The sequence below is a fragment of the Phaethon aethereus genome (assembly GCF_964289735.1).
Source record: "Phaethon aethereus genome assembly, chromosome: 6".
In the NCBI taxonomy this organism is placed as follows: Eukaryota; Metazoa; Chordata; class Aves; order Phaethontiformes; family Phaethontidae; genus Phaethon; species Phaethon aethereus.
Window position 1 is genome coordinate 13,312,754 of NC_138580.1, and position 25,510 is coordinate 13,338,263.

The following is a 25,510-nucleotide window of genomic DNA, read 5'->3' on the forward strand; positions in this document are numbered from 1 at the left end:
TCTTGTCCTGTATTTATTTAACACATCATGCATGCCAGACCATAATTTGACCCCTAAATAGAGTGATTGAACTGGTTGGTTTGTTTTAAAAGAGCTGCTAGGAGTCATGGGGAACCATACGTATTGATTCGGTATGTTAAATCTTGGGTGTTATCTGCATACAAATTCGGGATGAGTTAACTTCAACAGAGGTTAAAATAACGAATGGATTTTTTTATGATCTGAAGTTGTAGTCTACAGCTTCAGCTCTATGGAGCTGTTATGTTATTTTAATAATAAAAAATCAGGGTTTTCTTCTCAATATATCCCTAAAGAAAAGTTGTCCTGAAAGTGCTGAGTTTATTCAAGGTTCCCAGCATTTCAGCTTGACAGTTTCAGTGGGGCATATAAATCTCTAAACAGCAAAGCAATAAATAGAAATCTTGGGTTAGTTTAGCTCTTGGATTGGCACAATTTCCTTTTTCTAAAATTTTGTAGATGAAAAATAATTTTAAAATGCTTTAAAAAGACCTGCTGGTTTGCTTACGCTGCTATTTCTTGATTTAAATCAAATGCGTAGGAACCTGGGTTGCCATCTCTGACAATGCTCTACACTTCTTGCAAAGAATGCCATGCAGAAAGACTATTACTTATAAAATTTATGTTCTCTAAACTCTGGACATTATTCATAAGGGTTTTTTATTGTTAGCCTAATTCTAAACAGTTTGGCTACAGTGTTTTACTGCCTAAGCTACAAGTGAAAATTCTAAGCACATGCCTATTTTTTTTTTTTTTTACATTTTGTATGCTAGTACACTGCTTTAAACTTTAATTTAGTGTAGAAATGTTCTTTCAGTATTTGCAGTAGAAATTTGACTTTTAAAAAAATCTACAAATATGTTAAAAAAAAATCAACCATAAACAAAGGAAGTATTAGCTCTTAATGTTTCCTGTGCTTTGGGGGATGATAGGTAACACTTCATGTTTCATAAATCATCTCTCTACAGCTGTTTTGTTTTCTTTACATAGGTGAAGATGTCAAACCATTTGCTCCTGGGAAAGCCAAGGAAATTGTGATGTCTCTACAGCAACCTGCAGTCTTCTGTAACATGGTTGGTGACTGGCCAGCCCTGCACTGGAATGCAGAATACCTTTCTGCGGTGTTGGATGGGAAGACAATCCAGTTTAGGCTAGGTCTGAAGACAGTGGATTTAGGTAAGACTGAGGTGGACTGGTGTTACATGTCACAACTCTTTTTTTAGGTTCTGCAGTCCTCTGCCTCTCCATTATCACTGCTCACTCTCTAATGTATTACTACTTACCACAGGCTTTGCTCTTAGGGCATTGCGTTTGGCCAACAGTGGAAATCCCTCTTTCTTGTGTGTTTATTCTTAGTAGGAAGTCTGGTGAGTAATGCTAACATACGAGAATCAAGCGTCTCCATTTTCTTTCCTTGCTTTGTAGTATGTGTGGTTGGTCCTGGTCTTTTACATGATTCACGTGTTCAAATGAGCTGAGCTTCCATACCCACAAACCTGAGTGTGTTAAAAAATTAGCCAATTAACTGGTCTATCTTGCTGGGTTTTTTTTAACCTGGTGATAATTCTCACCTTCCTCTCAGAGGTTTTATAAGACCATGGTTGTTTTCAATACTTTAAAGTCCTGTGATGGAAGATGCAATAGAAGTATAAAGCATTAAGAAAATTACTTGACACCAGTACAATAATCTCATCTCTAACCCTCCAGATTCACTCAGATGTGTAGGAACACACCATGTGAGAAAGACAATTTTTGCACTTGATTTTAAATATTACAACTCCATTTTGATCTGTAGCCACACAATACTAGTCATAGTCTATCCATGGACGGAGTTTCATACCAGGGAGGGAAGATACAGGAAATATGCTCCAAGGTGCCAATCTGCTAGCCACTTTAGAGGTTGTTCATTGCTTTATTCATGCCCTGTACATCCTCTGGCCTTCCAACCACATACCAAAATACATTTTGCTGTCCGCTTTCTCCCTTTTGCCTAAAGTGTCTTGTTTCCCTTCGATCTCTTTTTTTTTCCTAGACCAGACAAACACAGTTCTTAAAAAATGTTTAATGTAAGTCATGGTTTTCTAGATCCCACCTAGCTATTCTTTCTGTACCTTTCTAACCTTCTTCAGTTGGACCACCTCTTTCTTGGAATTGGAATACAGGGACTCCACAAAGATTCCAGATGAGGGTCTGCCAGTTCCTATGGAAGTGGTAGGATAACATCACATTGTCTTACTTAACAACACTGTGTTACTGACCGTATTAATTCATTTTCAATTTTTGCAAGCGAAGTGATGAAACGGAAAGAAGTGTTAGGGGGAAAATGCTTGGCATTTCAGGATTTCAAAAGCATTTTGCCAGCATGGATTAATGATTCTTATGCTATTCCTGGGAAAACGGATGTTATTTATTCCCTTTCTACAGATGGGATAACTGAGGTGTAGAATTAATACGTTGGAACACATCTTCACAGTAATATCCTTATAGTTCAATAAGGTATCAGCCAGTTCTTGCACTACATGTGAAAGGCATCCTATTGCCAATAGGGGAGAAGTTGCATATACATGGTGTTTTCCTTGGTACCTTGTTAATATATCTCAGTTGTAATACGCAAGACTTACCAGCTAAAAGGATAGTTTTGGTCTTAGTCTCCATTAATTAGTAGGCACTTTTTGAGGGCCAAGTGGGTATTCCAGCTGGGAAAGCTTCTGATGGGATTGATGGAGTGTTATGTAGCTAAGTGATTGATTTGTGCTACCAACTAAGTGGATAAGAGTCATCACTTAACAATAACTTGTAGTCACTAGGGATATAGAGTGGATTTAAATTGGAATTTGTATCTTGAAGTTGCGTCTGTCTGTATTTTGCTTTTTCATAAAGGCATTGTTCCCTAGGCATCGATCGGTTTGTCTCCAGGAACCTCCATTATATGCTAATGTGAGCTCGAAATGTCTTCAAGAAGATGGGTAGAGCCTTCAGGGGTTATATTGTAACTGAATGAGACCTGCGATGCTTAAAAAATTTGCATTGTAAGGATATATTAGTGAAGCTATTAGCCAAGACATCTCAGAGTCTGAAATAACGTAATACATTTCATGTGCCACTGTCATTTGGAAGATGGTTGATCTCACTCTTGTGTGCTTAACATTGTTTTTCAGTGAGGGCCTCTCTTTCTTACTGTTGTTCATGCTGTCTTTCCCAGATGAAAGGGAGGCAGTGATGTCATTAGAGAAAGCAACAGGAGAATACAACTAAAATTGTATTGATATCTCTGAATATTCCTCCCATGTTTACAGTAGTTCATTGCCTTAAGACTAGACAAGACAAGACCACTCCTGCCACTGAGTTGGAAACATATGCAAGAAAGAAACTGTTCTCCTGCTTGTGGGTATATTTTGGTGTCACTCTGAAACACTGCTTCAGAGTTTGTGAGATTATTTAAGTCAGATGAGGTTAATCTGGAAGATCCTAAATCATTTGAGACCTCTTACTGTGACAACTTCTCATCTCTCTTTAGTGCCACATCTGCAGCCTGGAGCAGGGGGCATTCCCATACTGAAAATTCCTTAATATAGAAAAGTGAGAACTGCAAATGGGGCAACTTAGTGGGAGTTGCCTGGATTTTATATTTGCTTTTCTTGCTAGTTTGGAACTTCCTGAGGCATATGGATATGGAAGGCTTATTTGAAACATGGAAAATGTGGGAGCCAGCAGTATTATTTGTGTGAATTATTTGTACCTACCTAAGTTTGTGTGTTTTATAGTATTCTGTCTGATTACACAAGCTAAATAGTATGTGTCAATAAAAGGAGAAGAAATACAATCAGAGGATTAAGTATTGACAGAGATACCTCTAGAGAGAATACCAGCATTCATTACAAGAACAGTGAAAGTGGTGTTAATCAGGAAATCCCTATCCATCTAGTTCCAGCATGATAAAAGATTTATTTTTCTGAGGTGAGATAAAGAGTGGGGAGCAGCTACAGAAGTTGAGCAGAGAAAATGCAGCATTATAGTCCATCTATTTGATGGTTACTTGGAGCACACTAGCAATTACAAAGGAAGAAGAAAGCTTACTCAAAACTGACTTCTGTATGCAGGCATTTCTTATTTTGACCATTTTCTCTGGTTGTGTAGTAAAATGAATAAACAATGAGTTTACTGTGATGAAGCTGGATAGAGTAAGAGATTGTCATGCTGATCAGTTATGAATCACAAGATCTCTGGAGGAGATTTCTCTTAGAGATGCTGAATAGAGCTGATGCTGTCGGATAGGCAATTGGATAGAAAAGGGCTGCAACTTGCACCTCTGCCCAAGAGGTTCTAGCACTAAGGATGGTGAAAGAATTCAAGCCTCTGAGGTTTGATACAGAGAGGGACTGCAAAGGTGGCTATAGACTCAGTAGCTGAATAGGAGGCTGAAAATATAGTAGAAACACTGCAGGCTGAATAAACATTGCATAAAGCTAAGATTTGAGGTGGTTATTGGAGTTGGATGTGAGTGACCAGTTTTTTGGTTTCTGAGTGTGCCTGTGCTTTGCTACAGTATTAAATCGCTATTCATTGCTTGGGTTATTCATTTAAATAATTTTAATTCCCCAGCAGCTGCGAGTAGACATGTGGTTTTCTTTTAAGTTTAAAGAAATGGAGGAAATATTTCACTTGCATTCTTACTGGAGCCTTAGGGTATTTCCTAAATCTATTATCCTTTTTTTCTACGTTTCCCTTAGTATACATTGCAAACACTGTCTTTTTGAGTAGAATTTGGTGTCTGTCAGGACCAGACCTTAACTAAGGAGGGGAGCTGCTTCCTCCAAAAAGCACTTCTTCCTTCTCTCTCTCCCTCTGATTTCAATCTGTGGCATTAGGTGGGAGAGAGGAGGACTGTCATGCCTTCACTTACCATGTCATTGCACAGCACTAGTAGCTTACTTTAGATATACATGGCTTAATCTACAATTTATCAATTACAGAACACCTTCAGCTTTTAGTCATTAAGTATTAGCAAACTGGTTAATAATGTTCTTGCTTTCAGCTACCCATTGCTAACATTTTCACCCTAGTTGCAGTCTACAAATCCATCTAAGCAATCTGTCTAGATTGCCCAAATACATTTTTTATTACTATTTTTTTTTCCATAAGCACCCACACCTTGGTACTGAACAAGTTATAAATTAAACCAAGAACCCTGCCCTGAGGAGATTGTATCCTAGAAGATAGTCTTGCCTTTCATAGTTGGATTTTTTTAAATGAAGCTCAGAATGAAATACACTGTGAGGTAGAAAGAGAGCATGTTTCTTGCCTTCAAAACACTTGTTCCTGAGTTATCTTGGAAAACAGGCAGTGTCCTAAGCACTCTTTGTTCTCATCAAAATAATACAGATATTGAGCCACCTTCAGTAGTGTTTGTATCTTTTATCTAATTTTTCAATCAGACCATTTTTAGTTAAATGATGTGCATTGCATTAATGACTGGGGATCAGGAGAGGGCATTGGACTGCAACACAGACAGGGAATTTGATATAGGGGTTTTTGGTTATTGCAGGCGATTTATGTGTCTTGTATGCAGTTCTTCGGTAGGGAGCCCTTCTACTGCACAGACCCAGGTTACAGATTGCTGAAGAGTGGGGCTTATCTGACATTTTTAGTTAATGAATTTGATAGTGAGTGGAAGGAAAACCACTACCTAGGCTACTACAATGGAAAATGGCAAAATGATAGTGATAAAAGTTTGTAAAAGCTGTTCTCCTGCCCAAAAGGAATAGAACAAATATGTGAGACTCTATGGGAATTGCTGCAATAACAAAATGAAAACGGTAAGGAACGAAGAGCTGCTGCTTCACAACAGTGAAATGATCCCATTTCTGAGCAGCTCTATGCAAGTTACACAAGGTTAAATAGCAGCTCTGTCACTGTCATTCATGCAGGCTGCAGTATTTTTTTCCCAGTAGTAGTTATAGTAAAGTAATATATTTTTTTAATGTTGGATAAGTCTCTTTGAAGCTGGCACAATTAGCAGCTGTGGCAAATGAGGATCTCTGATTAACCACAATTAAAGTATGCTGTGATGTGGGTTATCTTGTAGGCCTTTCCAAGTGACCTGACCTTGAGCTGAAAGGCTGTATCAGTCAGCCTGACCAAAGCATGACGGGAGCAAAACACTGCTGGTAAATGCTATTTATGTCTGACCAGGAACACTGCAATATGCTTTTGTCAGTCCCAAAAGAAAAATAATGACACAGAGCATTTTAGATGGATCACTGGCACATGTGTGGCTCCATAATTTGCTTCTTACATATTACTGTGCTGATTTGGTTATTGCTTTAGGGAAAGATGAACATGTCCATCTGCATAAATCCACAGAGACAAAATAAAGGGTACACAAATACTTGTGTGCACATTTGCAGCTCACACTTAAGAAGGGAGATAAAGCAAAGGACAGGCCTTCAGCTGTCTAGGGAACTTGGGCACATTACGGAGTTACTGTGCTGAGGGGTGCCTTGCACATGAACAGCAGTAACTATTGGTGTGCTTTTACCTCACAACAAGTTCACGGTAACAGCCATTCACCTAAACCTTAATGAAAAAGCCCACCTAGTCCCACCTTGTATCTCATGTTGCATTTAACCAGAGCTGAGAGAGAAACTACATATTATTTTTGCTGGTTCTGTGCTCAGTGCTCACGTAATATTTGACATTTCTTTTGTTGCTGTAGTTCCCCAGTTTGAAACCAGGTGTAGCTATGTGAAGGCTACACTTGAAGAGTTTTTGGCTTGGAGTTCTGCGCAGCCTTCTTGTCTCTCTGGACCATTCAGTTGTTATGAGTACTCCAAATATTGGGCTTACGCTGACTACAAATACATTGCCAGGATATTTGAAGACAAGCCAGAAGTTTTCCAGGTAAAACATTAATATTATCTCTTCCTAGTTTAATCATTGCAAACGATCTAGTGTAGCTTCTGAAACCTCTACTGCTATTGGTATCCCCTCTCTGCTCCTTTGGCCATTTATTTTAAAATTTTTAAATAAAAGCTATTGGCACTCAGGCTAATGGAGAACCAGTACCAAGTGGCAGCCATCTAAAATTCTGGGTCTCCTTATATGCTTAAAAACAGCAACACAAGTGACAAAAACAACTACCAGATTGGCAGCACTTCCCATTTAGCCCAGCATCATTTTCTGACTGGGCAGGCTTGGGAAACAGAGTCATGTTGTGTGACCTCTGCAGCTGAGCACCTTCCCTGCACCTCTGCTGAAGGTATGAAAGTGAGGTGGGAATAGGGTGTGGAGATGACAGGCAGCTGGCAGGCCTGGCATGTTGCAAACTTGAGACCCTGCTGTTCCCCAGATCCACCTTGTACCCAAATGGTACCCAACTTAACAGCTCCACTCAGGAGAGGGTTTTTGATGGTATGGATTCACTTGTAGCAACAAGGCTGTAACATGGCTTCGCTCCATGTTTTGCCTTGTGGCTTGTTTTCTCAAGTAGCACAGTTCCTTCCCTTAATATATTTAGATTAATTGTTTGCGAGGAGGAGAGATTCTGAGTCTGCGCGATTATTATACCTTGATTGTCTGTGGAGGCAGTAAAATACGTAAAGTAACCTGTCCATGGAAGTACATAATCATGGTAGCACATAATCATAATCATTTCCAAATGCAGGTATTAGGACATCTACCTGAGGTATGTTCTTTTACTTTCTCCATGTCTATCTGCTGTTTCAATGTATTGGTTCATTAACATTCCTGCTACTTCTTCTTGCAAATTGTAAGAGGGCAAAATTAAGGATAGCTGTACAAAAGGTGTATTTTTTCAAAAGGTGTAGAGAAAGAATAGTAAATGAAGTCTTACTCATTCCTATACTTTCAAATGTGAAGACGGAATTATAATTCCCTGCAAACACTGTATTGCTGGGATGACAGAGAGTACGAACTGATAAGCCCCCTCAAATTAATTATTTCCTCATAAAGCATTTCCCATGCTCCCTATATGTATTTTATTCTTTTATACCAGTAAAATTAGAGTTTCTCAGTGCTCAGTCGTTTTTCAGACTGTCTCCTTTCCCATTGTTCTGTGGGTCAGAAGGTAAGGTTTGGGCACAGAGACCATCTTACCTACCTTTCTTCCTTCCCTTCCTAAGCACACCGAAACACAACCAAGATCACATAAACTGGGGCTGCATAGCTCTGATACTGGGTCATGTTGTTTGAACTAAGTTGGGAGCTCCAGGGGTGTTTCAGGCTTCCCGAGATCTTTGAGTGACTTCTATCTGTGGTTCTGCCTTGGTCTTCTCTCTTTCTGCCTCAACAGACAGCATTTTCCTATGTTTTATGGCACAGGATAATAGCAACTCTGAAGACCTGAATAGCCTGCTGCTTCATTCGGTCAATAAAAACACACTTGAAGGAAACAGCCATTTTTCTACCACCTTCTTCCCCTTGCCCCCATTCAAGAACAAAATTGAGGCTCCAGGAATGACATTTCTGTGCAGGTGTCACGCCACAACCTCATCACTTGACCTAGAACAAGCAACATATTGTACTGCAATTTTAGAATAGACACGCATAATGGTTATGCTGTGGATTTTTTTTAAAGCAGAATCTGGGAAGGAAAAAATCGATGGTGTTATGCAAGCAAATATGGTGTATGTCACCTGCCAGTTTCACAGGCACGGGAGTGAAGTGCATCCATCAGTTCCAGAGTCATATGGCTTTTGCAACACTGCTGCACAATTTATACCAGCCAAAAGAGCTCTTCATAGAAATTTTCTTCCGTTCTTGTGTGAATTTGATGATAACCCCTTTTTTCTTTTTAGATTTTATTTGGATTTACATAAGGTGATTTGAAGGGGAAAAGAAGGCCAACTGCACTGTTATTTATAGTGATTAATAGGGCCATTTAGAAGTTGTTTGAAATTTAGATTGCACTGTTTATCATTTACAGTTGTGTGGGCTAAGGTAATGATTCCATTATTCTAATCTATGAGCAGTATCTAGCATCTTACATTTTTTGTTCAGTTGATATTTCATTACAGAATTTGAGATATAAATCAGAAGCAAGATATATGCGTGAAGTTTAAATAGAAATGAGACCTTTTAAAGTGACATACGGGTACAGATTAACTTCATTATAAGCAGCAAATGAAATAAATATAATTCACAAGTAATGTGCCATCTGTTATGGTTGGAACACCTTTTAGTGCATTTCGTCTTACTGTGGCTTTTTATTGTAGAAAAGGAACCCACTGTGACACGATTTCAGTAATCCTACCAGTTCCTTTTCAGTTCATTGGTTAAAAACTATTTTACCCATAATCGCTTCAACTATTTACTACAGCTACAGCATTTTCAAAAAGTTCTTTTATACCTAATATTGATTATGTGTGCTTTCTTTCCACTTAAATTGTAACAAAATACAAAAACTATTTAGGTGTGAGATTAAAGTTTAGAGATGGTGTTACGCTTAACTTTATCACTGAAATAGTTGTATTGGATTTTAAATTTTATGGCTGCTGAAATCTGTAGGAGCAACTTTTTCTTTTTGATTTTTTGCTGCCTTTGACAAATGTTTATATTACACTTCTGTATTTTTTTCAAATGATATCTTTAAAATCAATAACTCTGAAATTCAAAATCTTTAGCAACACCTAATTTTTGGGAAGGCTATCGCTCATTTTGAGGGTTTCCTGATACAGAGTCATGGTGAAATCATCCTTATAGGAATGTCTTTCTGTAGTTTTCCTCATCCATAGATCTTGAAAAAGAATAGTCTGCAAGCAGCTAGCTTACATACTTAAATTAGGAGGCTAGACTCCTATTTTCTCTTTATAGACAGTGGAAAGAGAGCGGCTGTTCCAAGGTGTGATTGAGAGTGCTTTGACAAGAGCAGGAGCCAAGCTTAAATTAGCTTCCTAAAGTTAGGTGATGTGAATGACCCCAAAGTGCTTTACTGAAACGAACAAATAGTGTTATCTTCCTTTTCAAGATGCAAAAAATAAAGCTCAGAGATGAAGTGATTTGCCTGAGACCATCAGGAAGCCAGGAATTGAATCTCTGTTTCCTAAGGCTCAGCCTGGGGCTCCAGCCAAAAGGCACCGGTATCTCTGGCCAGTATACTTCAAGTGCTTTCCAATAAACAGGGTGAGCTATAGAAACATGGGAAAGCTTCATCAAGCTGTACAGAGCCATCCTGCAAAACTCTTGAAATATCTGAAAAATACCTCACTGTCCCTCATTCCAGCTGTCATCCCCAAGGGATTGCTTGTGGGAGGATCAATGGACTGGAAAGCTCCAGGATCATGTTCGTAACACATGCATACCTGTTCTGCCCTTTCTTACCATGTAATTGAGTTGTTTTAAGTTCACTGCCTCTGCAGTTGCAAAGGCAGGAGAAGAATGTGTCCATTAAATAATAAACAACTAAAAAACCAGCATCCCACTGGGTCAGAGATGGGGTAAAGTCTGCGTTTCCAGAATGACATGGAGAAAGCTGAGACAGAAGCAAAGAGAGAGAGCAGATATGCCACATGGATTATCAAATTGGTTTGAAAAGAGAATAGGGATTTTTTCTTCCTTCCTTTCATTCTTTTTTTAAATGCCATATATCAAAATTTTTCTAAAAGCAATCCTGAGCTTGGGTGAGTGGTTAAGAGTGGAGAAATGAAAAAACAAGTGTTTGAAAAGAAGGAAAAGCAGCCACGTGTGCCCACGAGCATTTGGGCAGTCCTTCTGTAGAGCAAACGGGTAAAATCTTTGAGTGGTCTGAAAGACTGAGATGAGAACTGGAGACAGAGGTCTGGGAGGCTGTGTAGTCAGACAGAAAAAGAAGAAAGTCAGCAGAAGAAATGCTACTGGAGAGGAGAATTTTAGAGGAAAGGGCACAGGCCATGCATGCAGGAACCACGCGTGCGGGAACACCACCAAGGAGCAACAGCTACAGTGGATAAAGAGCAACTGAGCAGCGGAGGGAGAAGATAAGAGACTCGGAGAACTGCAGGTAGGATGTGAATCAGTTCAACAGCTTACATAAATAACCTTTTCATTGCTGTAGGATATAAGGTGGTGTGACTTCGGTTTTCCTGGAAGAAGTGGAAAAGAGAGTACTCTGTGGATTGGTTCTGAAGGAGCAAACACCCCCTGCCATTTGGACTCCTATGGCTGCAACTTAGTGTTGCAAGTACAAGGAAGGTAAGCAGTGCATAAACATACAACAAATACAGGAGGAAGTTATACTGTGCTATAAAATTAGTTTTGGACTCTTGAGTATTAATTCTAGGTCCTGATTATTTTCATTTTCTGAGCTCTCAGTGATTGAAGAGCATCAGAACTGTTCTATAGGAAATGGCAGAACTTCAGGGGATTGGAGATTGACTGGGGCATGGGGGTAAGAGTTTTATTTTCTCCTGTTTAAGAAGATCTTTACTGATCTGTGTGTTGTGTGGTCCAATAATAAGCATTTTAATCTTTCTAGTAGTTATGAATTCAAGAATTTGGAATTAGGAGATAAGGAGTTAAAAATAAAAAGCCCAGAAACAGAATGGAAATAAACTACTATAGACTTTTACAATATTCTCTGTGCAAGAGCCTCTGATAGCCCGCTAGAATTAATTTAAAAGGGGAACATCAGGATGGGAGCAGACAGCTGTGAGCAAAGTTGAAAGGGGCACTTGAGGCTCCAAACTAATTTTGGAGCATGTGGCTTTGTTGCTACATCTTTCTGCTGGTTTGCATGCTGTCTTTTTATTTCCCCATTCCTTTTTTCTCCTTTCCTTGCATATTAGCCTCAGGGTTTTTTGTTATCTATTATTGCTAGAGTAATGCTAGAGTAACAAAACAAGTTGCATGCATTTTTTAGTTTTTATAGTTTATAGTGGAAGGAATAATTTGCCAGTGGGATTTTAATGTGATAAATTACTCTGACATTTTATAGAACAGCCAATCGTGGTCTTGTGATTAAGGTGCAGGATTGGGAGTCAGGCATGCTGGCTTCTACGCTGGGCAGTGCCACAGGTTGACTGGCTTTAAGGCCTGAGGCAAATGAATTTGTCATCATCTTATCTGTAAGAAGGGTAACTTTGTTTAGCTCTCGGGCAAGTTTTCATTCATGTTTATAAACAGCCTTGAGATCCTTGGGTGAATGTGCAGCAGAGACACTCTGGAAGCCCCCCTCAGAACTGCGCTTCACTGCAACCAGTCCTGTAGACTTCAGATCACATCAGTAAGCATTATGTATTGAAGTCCAGACACTTAAGTGTATTTAGAACCAGAAATCTCATTGAAAACCATGAGACTTACATGCCCAAGTATCTTCTAAAGATCCACCTAAATACTGGGAATATTAAATACAGTAATCTAGCAGACCTGATACCTGCCCTGCCTCTTTGTTCTCTACCTTCAAGTGTTGAACTCAAGCCAGAGTTCCAGCATCACATAGCAGTTTTGCCTGCCTTCCCAAGACATTTCCTTGCCCTCTGGTAGAACAACATCCTTGTTTCTCTCAGGGAAAGAAGCAGCCTAAAGCCTTTGCATGGCCTGAAAAGACAAAAGTTGTTTTCATCTTCAGAGCAAAGCCTATAATAAATTGCAAACCTCCACAAGCTTGTGAATCCTGTGCTTCTTCAGAGTAACAAGATTCCCTTTTGAGACTCACAAACAAGACAGGCTTTGTAACAGAATATAAGCTTATGCTAAACTTAAATAGATTTGCCTTTGCAGGAAAGCCAGGGATGACTCCTTAGCCTTTTGTTGCTATCTTGAATTTCCTCCTTGCATCCCTTGGGCTTCTTAATTTTTTGCTTCATGATACTGCTTTGTCATAAGCCTGCAGGATTAACCCATGAGCCTCCTAACCTAGTTCTTCTCTGCCCCTTCAGAGGCTCTAGTTTGGAGAGCAAAATAAAGTTGCAATAGGGCTTGAGTAGCAGGAGAAGTATTTTTTTGTGCTTGCGCCCATCCGTAGCTTTGGTAGTTACCAAGAAATGTCAGCGGCCGATAGCACTTCCATCTGTGCTGATCTCTGCAGTTCTGGCTGTCCTGCTATTCCTGTCTCTTTTAGTTTTCTGCCATTTGGCTGCTTTTCTCCCATTTTCAGATCTGTGACTTAGAACTGACAACCAGAAGCAGTAGGCCAAAAGAAAGAAGTGAGTACCAGGGACAGGGACAAAAAGGAAAGATCTCGATAAAGTCTGAAACAAGGAGGAGAGCTGCTCAGATTGTCCAGCTGTGCTGCAAAGTACTGCCTTTACTTTTCCATTGCTTAGTGCACGGGTCACTGTTGTACTGATTGTCCAGCACCTCTTAAGTGTAATAAATTCTCCCTTTGTGTATTCCTTTCTAGTTATTTCCATCACCTAAAATACTGCCATATAAAACTCCTATTTCTAAATAACATATGTACCTGCTAAGATATTTCATTTATATTACCCATAAAACTGGCACCACCAGTTCTGTCTTTTTTTTTTTGTCTCTCTCTGATCTGGTTTATGTAAGTGAAATAGAAGCGTTAGCTCCTGAGGACGAGGTCTGTGTCTCAGCTCTGCTTGGCCCCACACTGCGGTGTGTTGACCCACTTCTTTGGGTGCATAGAGAGCAACCTGGAACGCAAGTGCCCTCACGAGCAGAGCAACCCTGTCCTGCTCCATCTGGGCATTTAGTTACACCAGTGAGTTCTTAACCCTCAGTGGCCCACACAAGCCACATTTTCATCATGTAGTACTGATAACACAAAAAAATACAGGTGTATCAGGATGCTTATATCTATGAATGTCTCTGGTTTTTATTTATGCCATCTGTGGCATAGGAACATTAAGGTGAATTTTACTAAGCTTGAGGGTTTTGCGACCAACAGCCAAATAAGCGTAGGTGAAGATAGGAGACAGAAGATCATGTCCATACCCCTTTACTGTTACCATTGTAAACACACAATCCCCTCCGTTTAAAACAAACATGGTTAGAGCAGCTATTCATTCAGTGAATGAAACTACGTTGTCTCCAGCAAAACTATTTCCCCTGGTTTACAGAGCAATTTTTAATGCTCTGAGCATCTGTAAATCCTGTGTGTTGCTCTGTAAAAGGGAGGAAGGCGGAACCAGATGGAAGAGCTTTTTTTTTTTTTAAATTTTATTTTATCTGCCTCTTAAAATAGTTTGTGAGAAGCTGTAAATCTTTTCAGTTAAAAAATTAAAAAGTGGAGTATTTTAAAAATACTTCCAGGAGGCAGCCTGTAAGCACTGCCTGTGTTCTCAGTGCGTAGGAGATTCACACAGCAAGGCAGATTTATGTTTTATTGAAAACCTTGCTGCTGCCTTTAGTTCTTTGCTGTAACTGACATGCATTGAATACATTTTTATCTTCTCTCTATTTTCAGGAAGAGATGGCACCTCTTCCCACCTGGTGACACAGGTTTCCTTTATCCCACCAGGATCCCTTATGAGGAATCCAGCATATTCAGCAAAGTCAACATTGCCAACCCTGATCTGAAACACTTTCCTGAGTTTAGGAACACAACAGCCCATGTGGTTACACTCAGTCCAGGACAGGTACTGTTTGCATATGAGCTTTACATTACTTTAAAGATTCTAGGAAATAATTTAACTGGCTAATTAAGGGCTAGGAAATCTTAACAAATTGACTGTGGAACTTCTCTCTCCCTACAGTCTGCACTCAGGTTTGATACATTTCTCTCAGCATGGGAACTTTCTTTGCTCACAGTTATTTTACTAGCCTTTTTTGTACAAAAAAAATGCAAAGATCTGGAGAGTTAGTTCAATCGACTGCCCAATTCCATCACAGTTCTTGCAATCACTTCCAATTTATCTGATTTAAAACTTTCTTGAACAGTACTCTAACCTGTCTACTCTGAAACCAGTATGTTCCATAAAATGTGTTTGATTAATGAGCATGTAGAGCCAGCAAAGGAACTCATATTTTGATAGTGAATAACCTTCACTGGGGAACATTGGCTCAACTTGTTGCTTTAATAGCAGAGTATTACAATGATGATACTTGCATTTAGAGCACACACCATCCAGAGGTTTCATGGTGCTTTACAGGGATGTGAGGATATTATTAACCCTGTTTTACTGATAAAGTTCAGTTACAAGTGCCTGCCTTATAGTCACACAGGCAGTCAGCAGCAGTACGAGAGTAGGGCTCAGGACTGTTAATTCCTAGTCTTCTGCCGTAAATAGCGTTCTTTATTTAATCAACATGGTCTGTATTTGGAGTCTGAATTACCCTTTTTCATTTGTTCAGCAGTGCCTGTCCTTGTAAAGCACTCCTGCACTGTCAGGCCTTTCCAAATGAATTCCACAATGTTCATTGCTTGAACCTCTTAAGACAGTGGAGTTGCTGCTTGTAGTGCCTTTTCACCCTTCTCCTAACAGATGTTGTCACCTCTGTTGACCTGCCAGCTCAGCGACTCGTGTGAGTGCTCCCTTGCCCCTAGCTGGCAAACCCAGCTGCCTTCAACAATTGGAAGAATGGATTTGTGCTAATCTAATCTAGAGAATTTCGAGGAGGCAGAGTGAGGAGCGCTCCTGTGAGCTGGTGAGATGGCAGACTGGAGCAGGATAGTAGTTTCCATGAAAAGGATTATGTCTATCAACTGGGAAGAGTATGCTCTTCTGCTGGTACTGTTGCAAATGGGGAATCTGTGATCAACCTTCACTGTTTGCACTACATTAGTTCCTAGTCATACTCCTAAAGCAAATGATTAGTTTCACATTCTGCACTTTGTAAAGTTGCAGCGTTCAATAATTTAAAGCACAAAGAACACATTTTTACTATTGATAAAAATGCTACATCTATTCAGCACTGCATTATCCATGATCGCCAACACTATCTCCATTTATAAACTCCCTTGAAATTATGATGAATTATGATAGTGAACCTTTAATATGATCTTAATTTTAATTAGGCTTAAAGCAATTACAAGTTAATCTTGCTAGGAATAAAGATCTTGAGCCAGTTCAGTAATACAAGTTGTCTGCATTGCCATGAAGGAGATACTGTTTGGATTTCTGGGGAGAAGGTAATGTAGAGGCAATGATGGAGCAGTGAGGTATTGCCTTTATCCATTTTATGAGCACCATTTGGGTGACGCTTTCTGGCATCTCATCCAGAAGCTTATGGGGCAGGTGGCTGGGAACTGCTGCTGTTTGATGGGGAAGAAAGGAATGACCTAGTAGAACTGCTTTGTTAACAAGGGAAAGGGTCCCTAAATAATAACCATCTTGATACATGCTTAGCAGGGGTTTTCATGTAGAATTAATACAGTTACTGCAGAATTTGCAGCCAGCTTTATTTTGTGGTAATACATAGCATCTCCACTCCTTCCCAGAGGGTACCCAGAACATTTTGGATTAGATATCCTAACAATAAAGTGTTGAAAAATAAAGACAAAGGTGTTCTTAGGTATTCAGGAGAGCAACTGCATGTAGGGCGAGTGCAGCTTTGAATATCAAAAACTTCATGTGTCTAATGCCACCTTCTGGTCATTGTTTGCTACAAGCCATTTTTCTACACCCGTTTAAAGCTTTAAAGCAGAATTCCGCCCTATAACATTGTACCAATGCACAATGTGTACTTCGATTGCATCCTTAGTGCCCTTTCACTGTATTGTTCAGAGGTGAATCTCTGTTACGAATTTAGGTAGTTGGCTGAGACTTCAGGTTTTGTAAAGTTTTGTCCTGTACTTGACCTGTGGCTGTGGGCTGAATTTCCACAGAGGTCTTAATACAACTTCTGGTTATACATTAGTGATCTATTCTTGATACAAATTATGATAACACTTAGATAACTATCTTATTTAAATAAGCCAGAGGAGTTGCAGTGCAGCTTGAGACACCAGAGGTGCAAGGAAAGGCCTAACTGAGCTAGTCTTAGAGGCACATCAAATCCAAGAAAGATGGTCCCTTCCAGCCTTGAAAAAACATTGTCACAATTTGAGAAAAAAATATTTTTAAAAAAAGATCATCATTACTGCTTGCTGTCTCTCACCATGGTCTGCTGCTCAGAAGCTCTCCTCCCCTGCTTTTGCTTGCCTGCTTTCTAAAAGACCGAAGAAACGTATCTCAAATTCAGTCTGTGTCCACAGCTACACACCATGGGATGCTGCTTGGCAGCCAGTGCTCTCAACAGCGCAGGCAGACCTCTGACTTCTAACTCAACCCTGAGCAAGCGGAAATATTTGTGAAGTCGGGGAGGGATTTCCCTAGGTGCCACCTTCAAAAAAAAAGGGCTGAGAACTTCAGATTGGGCTTAAAGTGGGAAACAGCAGAACAGACAGTTTGAATAACCAAGAAAAATATAACTGATACCAAAAAAAAGCTTTGTAGTAAGTCAGGAAATGCAGTAATTCAAACTTTTTAAAAGGCAATTAAATGTTCCAGCTAAAAGTTTTTTTTTTAAAAAGGGTTGCAGGAAGAAACCCTTTTGTTGGAAAAGAGTTTTAAGTGATTGTAGTAAAGGAAAATTCAGAGTTGTCCACAACATTATGCATAGTAGATGATTGATAATTTTGGGCAAGGAAGAAAGAATTTTCGTGTGGGAGACTACAGAGCTGGCCCCAGGTCACCCCACAGAGAAGGCAGACAGCCCAGCCCAACCTCTAGACACCAGAACTATCATCTCAATCACAGAAGAGGCAGAAAAGTCCAGAAGCTGAATTTACGCTAGAATTGGTGATGAAAACACCACTCAGCCTGCAACGCACGTGGAGAACTCCATGAGTGCCCAAATATTCAAGCAAACCAAAGGTGAAAGCCGCCAGTTCCTAACACCACCTTTCCACCTCTTCCCTGAGCTCCCCTCCGTCCCTTGCCTGGTCCCTGTGGACCCAGCATGGCAACAGCCCCGTTCCCGTCTTGTTCACCCTGCGTTTCCCCAGGGCTGTGCCTGTGTTTCTGACATCGGTGGCCCTCGGCACTCTGTTTCAGCAGGTGAGAAGCCACCAGCTCGGGAGGGAGGAGGCAGGGTGAGGAGCACCTTCTTAGCACCAGAGCAGCCAGGCACCAGCTGGGACGGGGCATAGGCTGGGGTGGCTCTCCGAGGCTGCACATGGTGCTCCCACAGAGCTGACTATAGGTTTATTTGTTTTATTTTTCATTGCCAGGGTTGCAAACTGCTCTGGCATTTGCTTGGGTCCCCCCACAGCCCCCCATCTTTTTCTTCCCATCGCACTGGTGTTCTTTGGTGCTTCCTTTGCTTGTGCATTTACCTAAATATCTTTTTCTAATGAGCAGGAATTTCTTGTTACAATATTTCACTTCAGGGTACGCTCTCTTTTTGAAGCAATTCCACCTTTGCCCTACCTTTGCACTGTATCAAGTTAATCGTGTCTGTTGAGAATTTAAACCTGTTCTGTACTCTGTGCTGTACAAGTCTTCAGCATTGCTCCACTTGCTCTGCCAACTGTTCTCTTGGTTTCTTTCCTCCTGTTACAGACTAGAATTTAATTTTATCTTTTCTGGGATTTCTGTCCTACTTTCACTTCATCTACTATATTTTCCTATCACTAGCCTAAATACTAAAATTAGCTGATTGGTTGCTGTTTAGATCAGTATCTTCCCAGCCCACAAAGCTAGATATATTATGTAGAAAGCAGGCTAACACAAAATTATCTCTTAGCTTGGAATATTTCTGTCTTGCTTTTGCACTTTACATTTTCCCTGCAAAATGCTTGCAGCATTTTGTGTTCATGTGTGTGTGCTATTTCACTGTGGTTTACTTTCACATTTCCTATCGAAACATGGTGTCAAATGTAGCTAAATCTGTGTCCCACATTCATAAACATATGGAAGTCTGCTTTATTTTAATGTGGAATTGATAGCTGGGTGTGGTGGTGGGGATTGGTTTTGTTGTGGGGTTTTTTTTTTTGCTTCTAGTTTGCAAACTTAGAAGAATACTTGTTTGTAAAGGTAGACGACTTCTACTCCTCTTTTTGCTGGATTTTTTTTTTTTTTTTTGGTCTTTTGTTAGTTCTGCTGCTCCCTTACCAGCTGTATTTTTTTGTTACTTTTTTCTATTTCTTCATCTTCCTTACAGTTTTAGTCCCTTTTCTTTTTGATAATTTCCATTTTCTTGCTTCTATAAATCCTTATTTTAACACACGTAAGCTTTCCCAAAAATAAAAGAGGGAGAGCAAGTATCTTTATGGTAGGTGTTTTGCCTCTTAGAGTGACAGCCCTGTAGCTCCTCTCTAAGTTGCATCAGCAGACAGTGCCAGGTGCAGAAATACACAACTTTGCAGTTACTACCCTCAACCTGCTGGCAAGTAAAACCTGACTGCTCTCTCCAAACACCAAGTTCCTCTCCTTTGGCTTGAGAAGACTGGATTGGTTGGTGGGGATTGTATTTTCCTCCTAGTTATACCTCCTTTTTCCAGAGCAATTCTGTCTCTGCTTTGCACGTGAGTCATGTTGAGCCAGCACGTTCCATTCTTAATTTCCATCTTGTTTTTCCAGGCAGCCCCTCTTACTGAAACATTTATACACTTTACAGTTCCCTTAGCTTGCCTCTCGCTTTTGTGCCCGTGCTACATACTCCCTCTGCACCATACGCCAATTTGCTAGTGTGTTCATCCACTTCTCCAGCGTGTTGCAAGCTCACTCTTCCTATGCAAGTCTCACAGCAAGGACCCCATTGTTGGAAACAGCTACTCACTCCAGAAGCTCTGCCGCCTTCTGCTGTACACCAAAATTTTCCAGGCTTCATCATTATATCCTGTCATTTGGACAGAACCCAAATTCTTAACAGAGTGCAACGTAAGATCCCCTATAGAGCAGAGGAGTGGGTTTTTTGTATGATTCTGTAGTCACTGAAATGTGGACCAGCACTTGCTAACAGATAAACCCATTGCAGGTAATGCAACTGCACTTTTCATTTAAAGCGTGTGTTTCTATGATAAAAACACCACTCAAACTTGTTCTGTGTAGAAAACATGTTTTGGCTTCAGCCTTTGTAGGGTTTCGTACACTTTTAGATGTCAGGAATAACTAATTGGTGATATGTTTTCTAGATATATCACCAATATATTTCAATATGTTAATATGATATTTAATACGTCACCAGTCTGGCCCTCCACAGACTGACTAACTTTCCTGTTTTGTATGCTGTACCAAATTAAAGTACAATTTCCAAATGTTTTTGACCTTTAGAGAGCCAATGCTTTTTTGTTTGACTTAAATTGCAACCTGTTGGAGAACATTTTGTCCTCTAGCCCAAAAATGATTCTGCTCTGACTGTCCTGTGAGTGAGTGTTTGCAGGACTAGAGCCACAGTCATTGTTTCCTACACAGACATTTTCTCATTAGCCGTGTTTTGATATAATGAAGCACAGGTCTATCTAGGTACCAGAAACATTCTTTAAGTAATATGAGTCTACCAAGAAAAAGAATTGTCTGCAATTCAGATACAGATCATTGCTTCACTTTCCCCATTCTGAAGTGTATATTTTTATCTGTCTCTGACCATTTTTATTCCCTGTCAAAAACCATCTTTTATGCTTTTCTTGATAGCTCTATGTTAATCTAATGTTCAGTAATCTGTAAAGCTTGTACTATATCATCAAAACAACATTAATGTCTTTGTACCATAAAAGCTATGGGTTAGAATGAATTTTATGTCACAGCTATCATCCTGATATAGTTGTAAAGCTCCGATCTAAACTAGGTTGTCATGATTTCTGGGACATCTTCTTTTAAAAGCCTATCTACTAAAAGTGACCAGTTTAATATAGGTGATTATTTACCAGAATTAAAGCTACACATTGTTAATCACCTAGATGAGCATTAGGATACCTGCTTTTTGGGGAACCCAGCTGGCAGTCCTTATAATGTAACTGGCAAGTCTGCTCAGTTGGAGAGTCTACGATAGAATTCTTGCTTGGCTGAGACTTTCTTTAAAGCCCTGCTCTACTGCTACACCAGCAGCACTCCCTTTGTACAGCCAGACCTTGCTTATATAGAGCAGTTATAAGTTTACAATCCTGCTCCACGTGACAAGGAGTTTGGATGAGAGGTAGTTCTGGATCATGTCCACATCTTATATGATAGTATTGATACAATGGGAGGAGAGAGTGTGCATTTTAGTCTTGAGGAAAGGCTCTTTAGAAGAAAGAAATAAAGATCACCTCCCATCCCCTACCCCTATTCCTTGCCTCATTCTGTCTCTGTATCCCACATCACCTTAGTTAAAACACCTTATCTTTCTTCAGGCTGCTGCTAGTACCCTAACACAATGTCTCCAATTCCAGGTCCTGCTCGTTCCAAGGCACTGGTGGCACTATGTGGAATCCATTGACCCCATCACCGTCAGCATAAACTCCTGGATTGAACTGGTATTTTCCTTCTTATGTCATGGTGATGTAGCACTTCCATGTCTGCATGGACTTTTGTCCCTTGCCTGCCAGGTTCAGCCCTATTGGGTGTGCTGTATTCAGAGGCTGGGGAGGGAAGAGCCCGTATGGATACAGTTTTTCCTGAAGAACCTTCCCAGGTTCCAGATCCGAAGCCCCAACTCAGCAGAAATCACACGCAGGTTTACCTCAATCAGGCAAACAATTAAACACAAGCTAAACTTTTCATGTCCAATTTCTTATGGGCTAGCTAACTTTGTGCTGAATAGGGGATGAAAAAACAGCAACTTCACCTCAAGCACATGCTTACATGCAAAGCTAAATTAGAATTTAAATCAGATTAATGTGATAGGAAGGGGGTGGCAGAGGATTTTTGAGTTTTCATTTCTCTGTGATAGTTTTGATTTGCCTGGAGTTGGATTTTCTCAAGTATTTAATTAATTTTCTTTTCCCCAGGCTTTGATTTTTCTTGCTCATGTTAACCAGTATATTTGGGATGGTTCCAGGGATATCATCTCAATGCTTCAGAAGGTTTTCTGATTCAAATTACTTTATCATTAATCCTAGCTTAATATAAAAAAGACCCTTTGAAATGGCCTGTGAAAACTGCCTCACTAAAATAGTTATTGCTTTTCTTTTTTTTTTTCCAAACCTTTATTAGACTGAAAGTCTGCAGGGGGATGAACACATGCGTTCATCTGCTGTTCAAAGACTACACGATACATTTCTCATACCAACATCAAACCAAGCTTTTGCAGAGTAGAGGAACTCACTTGGGCATTTCCCTCATGGAGGAATTTTCCAGATGAGACTATGTACATAGAAAGGACAGCAGGCCCATAGCCCCAAGTACAGTCAGGCTGTGTCCAGTGCTAGAGAAAGCACCAATGATACTGTAGAGCAACAATTTAAGCCTGTCTTAAATTTGAGCAGCCTTTGAGGTAATTCAAAGGAACTGCCTATGTGCCCCATGCTTGGAAGGACCCTGGTGTCAACACACACACTTGCACCCTAAGCTCACAAATTGTCCCCTTCTGGAGGAGAGGGTCAGAATTGGATCAGTTGTGCCAGGCTAGTAACTTCCAGGTGGCTGGGTGGTGCGTTAGCTATAGCATTTCTAGCTGTTCTTATGTGCTGCAAGAAAAAAAAAAAAAAATAATGGAGCTAAATTCCATGGCCTTTCTGTCATAAAGGTCTTGCAGAAGTCACCAAGATCCTTGCTTAGTGGCAGCAAGAGCAGGTAGTTGTGTATGGTATTGTAAGCAGAGGAGAGTTTGCTGGATCTTGCCAATGAATGACACACACACACTCCCCCTCCCCAAATATCAAAGCTGCCATAAGCAAGTGTAGCTATTGCAACCCAAGTGAAAGTTCCTTACAGAAATTATCCCTACAGCCAATGACGGCAGCGCTGTTATGTGCTGGGCAATCCATCTATAAAAATAAATTCTGACATGGATGCTAAAAGACAATACTGAGAACATTTCCATTACTGAATCGAGCAGTTCTTGCTTGCAGCTGTTACCAGCTGCTTTCATATTGACAGATGTGAATCATGCCAACATTTATAGTCCTAGTGAAACCATTAATTATATTGGCAAGACTTTAGAGTAGAAGTTTAATTTGTTTTCAGCTGGATGTGAGCTACTCAAAGTGTTCCTTGCTTCCTAACATACTCTCATGCAATTGGTACAACCCTGTTACTCAGCAGACCAGGAGGAATGCCAAGAGTGCAAAACCTTAAATAATTTCCACATGCAGATACTAAACTCTGTATTTTGGGTGTTTTTTATAAGAGGCCATTAATAAGTCAAGCATCCAAAGCCACAAAATGCTAAAAGCACTTCTCCCTGCTTCTATCCCAAACTCTGCTCAGGGTTCCAGGATGAACTACTGCCTTCAACACACATACGAGCAAAACGCATGGTTTGCTTGACATGTTCCCCGAAGCCACAACTAGGCAGTTCAGGGCTATGGGTTGACTAGGTTACATCTTTCCTCCAAAACTTGTATGTCTAGGCGTCTCACAATAAAAGCAAATTTATGTATCCACTCCTAGGAACTTGTCATTGAAATATCTAAACCACCCATCTTGTTTGGAGAGTCTTACCGTCTCCTTCCACAGACCCTTCCCTTGCATATACAAGAAATACAGTTAAGTGGGAAATAAAGCTAAAAAAGATCATATAAAGTTTTTCTCTGCTGTCCTAAGCTAGCTCGTACCCAGCTGCACAAGGGGATGATACAGGAAGTGAAGGCCTTAAACAAAGAGGCGTTTTAGGTAAAAACTACTAACTTAGTTTTTAGTTTTGCAGGAGAGCTTTCAGAGGAAACATGTTTTTCTTTCTGCTGATGTTTAAAGCTGCAGCAGTATGTCAGCTGCTGTTACATGATAAAATATTTCCTGAATTTCCTTAAGAGTCACTTTTATGCCTGTGTAGCCCCCAGATAGTTGCGGGCCTTGCTGTAACATCCTGTACATTTTAAGTACTTAAATTAGACATAATACATAGATACACAAATTTTGCCTTATACTTCCATGGTCCTTCTATTCCTAAAGAGCTATACAAATGCATACATTAATTAAATGCTAACATTGCATTATAATGTCAAGCACCAGATTCAATTAACAGAACACTAATAAGGGAGAAGATTATATACACACACTAGAATCTATTTTTTCAAATCCTTATTCAGATGAGTAGTCACACCAAAGCCTGTGCTGTTCCTCATGTCGGGGGGCTGTATGCATGAGTAGGAGCGTCAAAAGTCTCAAACCTTTCACTGGCTTCACATACATGAGTATGGCTTTCAAACTGAGGCCATCTATTTAATTCCCAAGATCTTCCAGCTTTCTGCAGAGACCCAAGTGCTAACCTATCACCAAACACTTGCTGTTCCCTTGAGGCAGGATGCAGATCATGAAGCCCGTGTAGAAGAAGCAATAACTCGAATGCTGGTATGTGCCATAAAATCAGCAGAAAATCCCAGTGATGGAGATCGCTGGCTAAATCCCACAGAGGTAAGCCCTCTCTTGCTTCCATTATAACAGTTATAACAGAGAATTACTGACATTTTCTTAGCTCTCTGAGTCTTTCTGCTGCCTGAGGGGGGGGAAAAAGAAAAAGGCATTTTAAATTCCTTCCCTTTGTGTAGCAAAAGTAATTCGTGGAAGATAACCACGCAACACTGAATTGAAACATATCTCCTTTTAACTGAGTGTATCCTGGGTGTTTTCTTAGGTTGAGGCAACATCCCATGAAATCAATCTTCAGTACCTGAATAAAGCAGTGTCTGCATATTTCAAGTGTCAAAAGGCAAGTGTGTCAGAGCAGACGTGTTCCAGCAGCACTGGTGCAGAGCAAAGGACAAGTGCCTCATGCAAGAGGAAGAAAAGGGAAGTTGGCTGTGAAGCAGAGGGCTGCAGATTACTAACCCCTGAATTTGGCTTTTCAACATTTAATGCAGGGAAGTTGCAGAAAATACCGTTTGGGCCTCATCTTATTCAAGTTTTACCACAGTCTCAAGAAACAAGCTCGGCGGGTGTGGTTGCAGTTGAAAGTGACGGTAGAGATGTTCTCCATGAAAATGAACGAGGACATTTTGGAAAATTACACTGCACTAGGAAGCAGTTGGTAACGAGTAATGACTGTGAAACCCCTGCACTTCAAATGGATTCAGACGGTAGTCCAAATGCCTCACAAACAGCCCTTTCTACCAATGATGTGCTAGACTGTTTGGTTAATCCACGTGTCATCGGTTTAGTGGCTCAGCTGCTGTTGGAGAGAACAAGAGTTTAATGCTGGAGTGCTTTATCATTTCTGAAATAAAAAAATCTGGGTGTGTAAGCTCAGCAATAATGGAATGTTTCCTTTCAAATAATTTTTAGGTACAGACAGACAGAGTGGCGGGTTGAAGTTGAGCTGGAATAAGAACTGGTTGACAATGGCCGGGAAGCGAAAGGTGTGTTCAGTCAGAGAGCTCCTCAGTGTTGTGAACAAAATGGAGCATACACACAGTTATAATCCTACCTTGATTCATAGATGGGATCTTTAAAGTGTTCTGCAGCTCTGAGCTGCGAAACGAGTATGGCTTGATGGTGGACTTGGGAGGGAGTGCTGGGACATGGTTTACATA

At 40.2% G+C, this 25,510-nt stretch overlaps 1 protein-coding gene across 1 annotated transcript in view; it reads left to right on the forward strand.

Moving 5' to 3' along the window:
* HSPBAP1 (HSPB1 associated protein 1) overlaps nt 1-25,173 on the forward strand; it is a gene marked incomplete at both ends in the record, with an annotated part of 29,194 nt that extends 4,021 nt beyond the window's left edge. The window contains 7 exons of the mRNA XM_082001176.1: nt 1,009-1,194; nt 6,734-6,918; nt 11,069-11,205; nt 14,384-14,555; nt 21,272-21,355; nt 24,285-24,395; nt 24,616-25,173. Of these exons, the coding sequence (XP_081857302.1) occupies nt 1,009-1,194; nt 6,734-6,918; nt 11,069-11,205; nt 14,384-14,555; nt 21,272-21,355; nt 24,285-24,395; nt 24,616-25,173 (1,433 nt within the window). The remainder of the gene's footprint in view (nt 1-1,008; nt 1,195-6,733; nt 6,919-11,068; nt 11,206-14,383; nt 14,556-21,271; nt 21,356-24,284; nt 24,396-24,615) is intronic.
* Nucleotides 25,174-25,510: the final 337 nt, after the last annotated feature.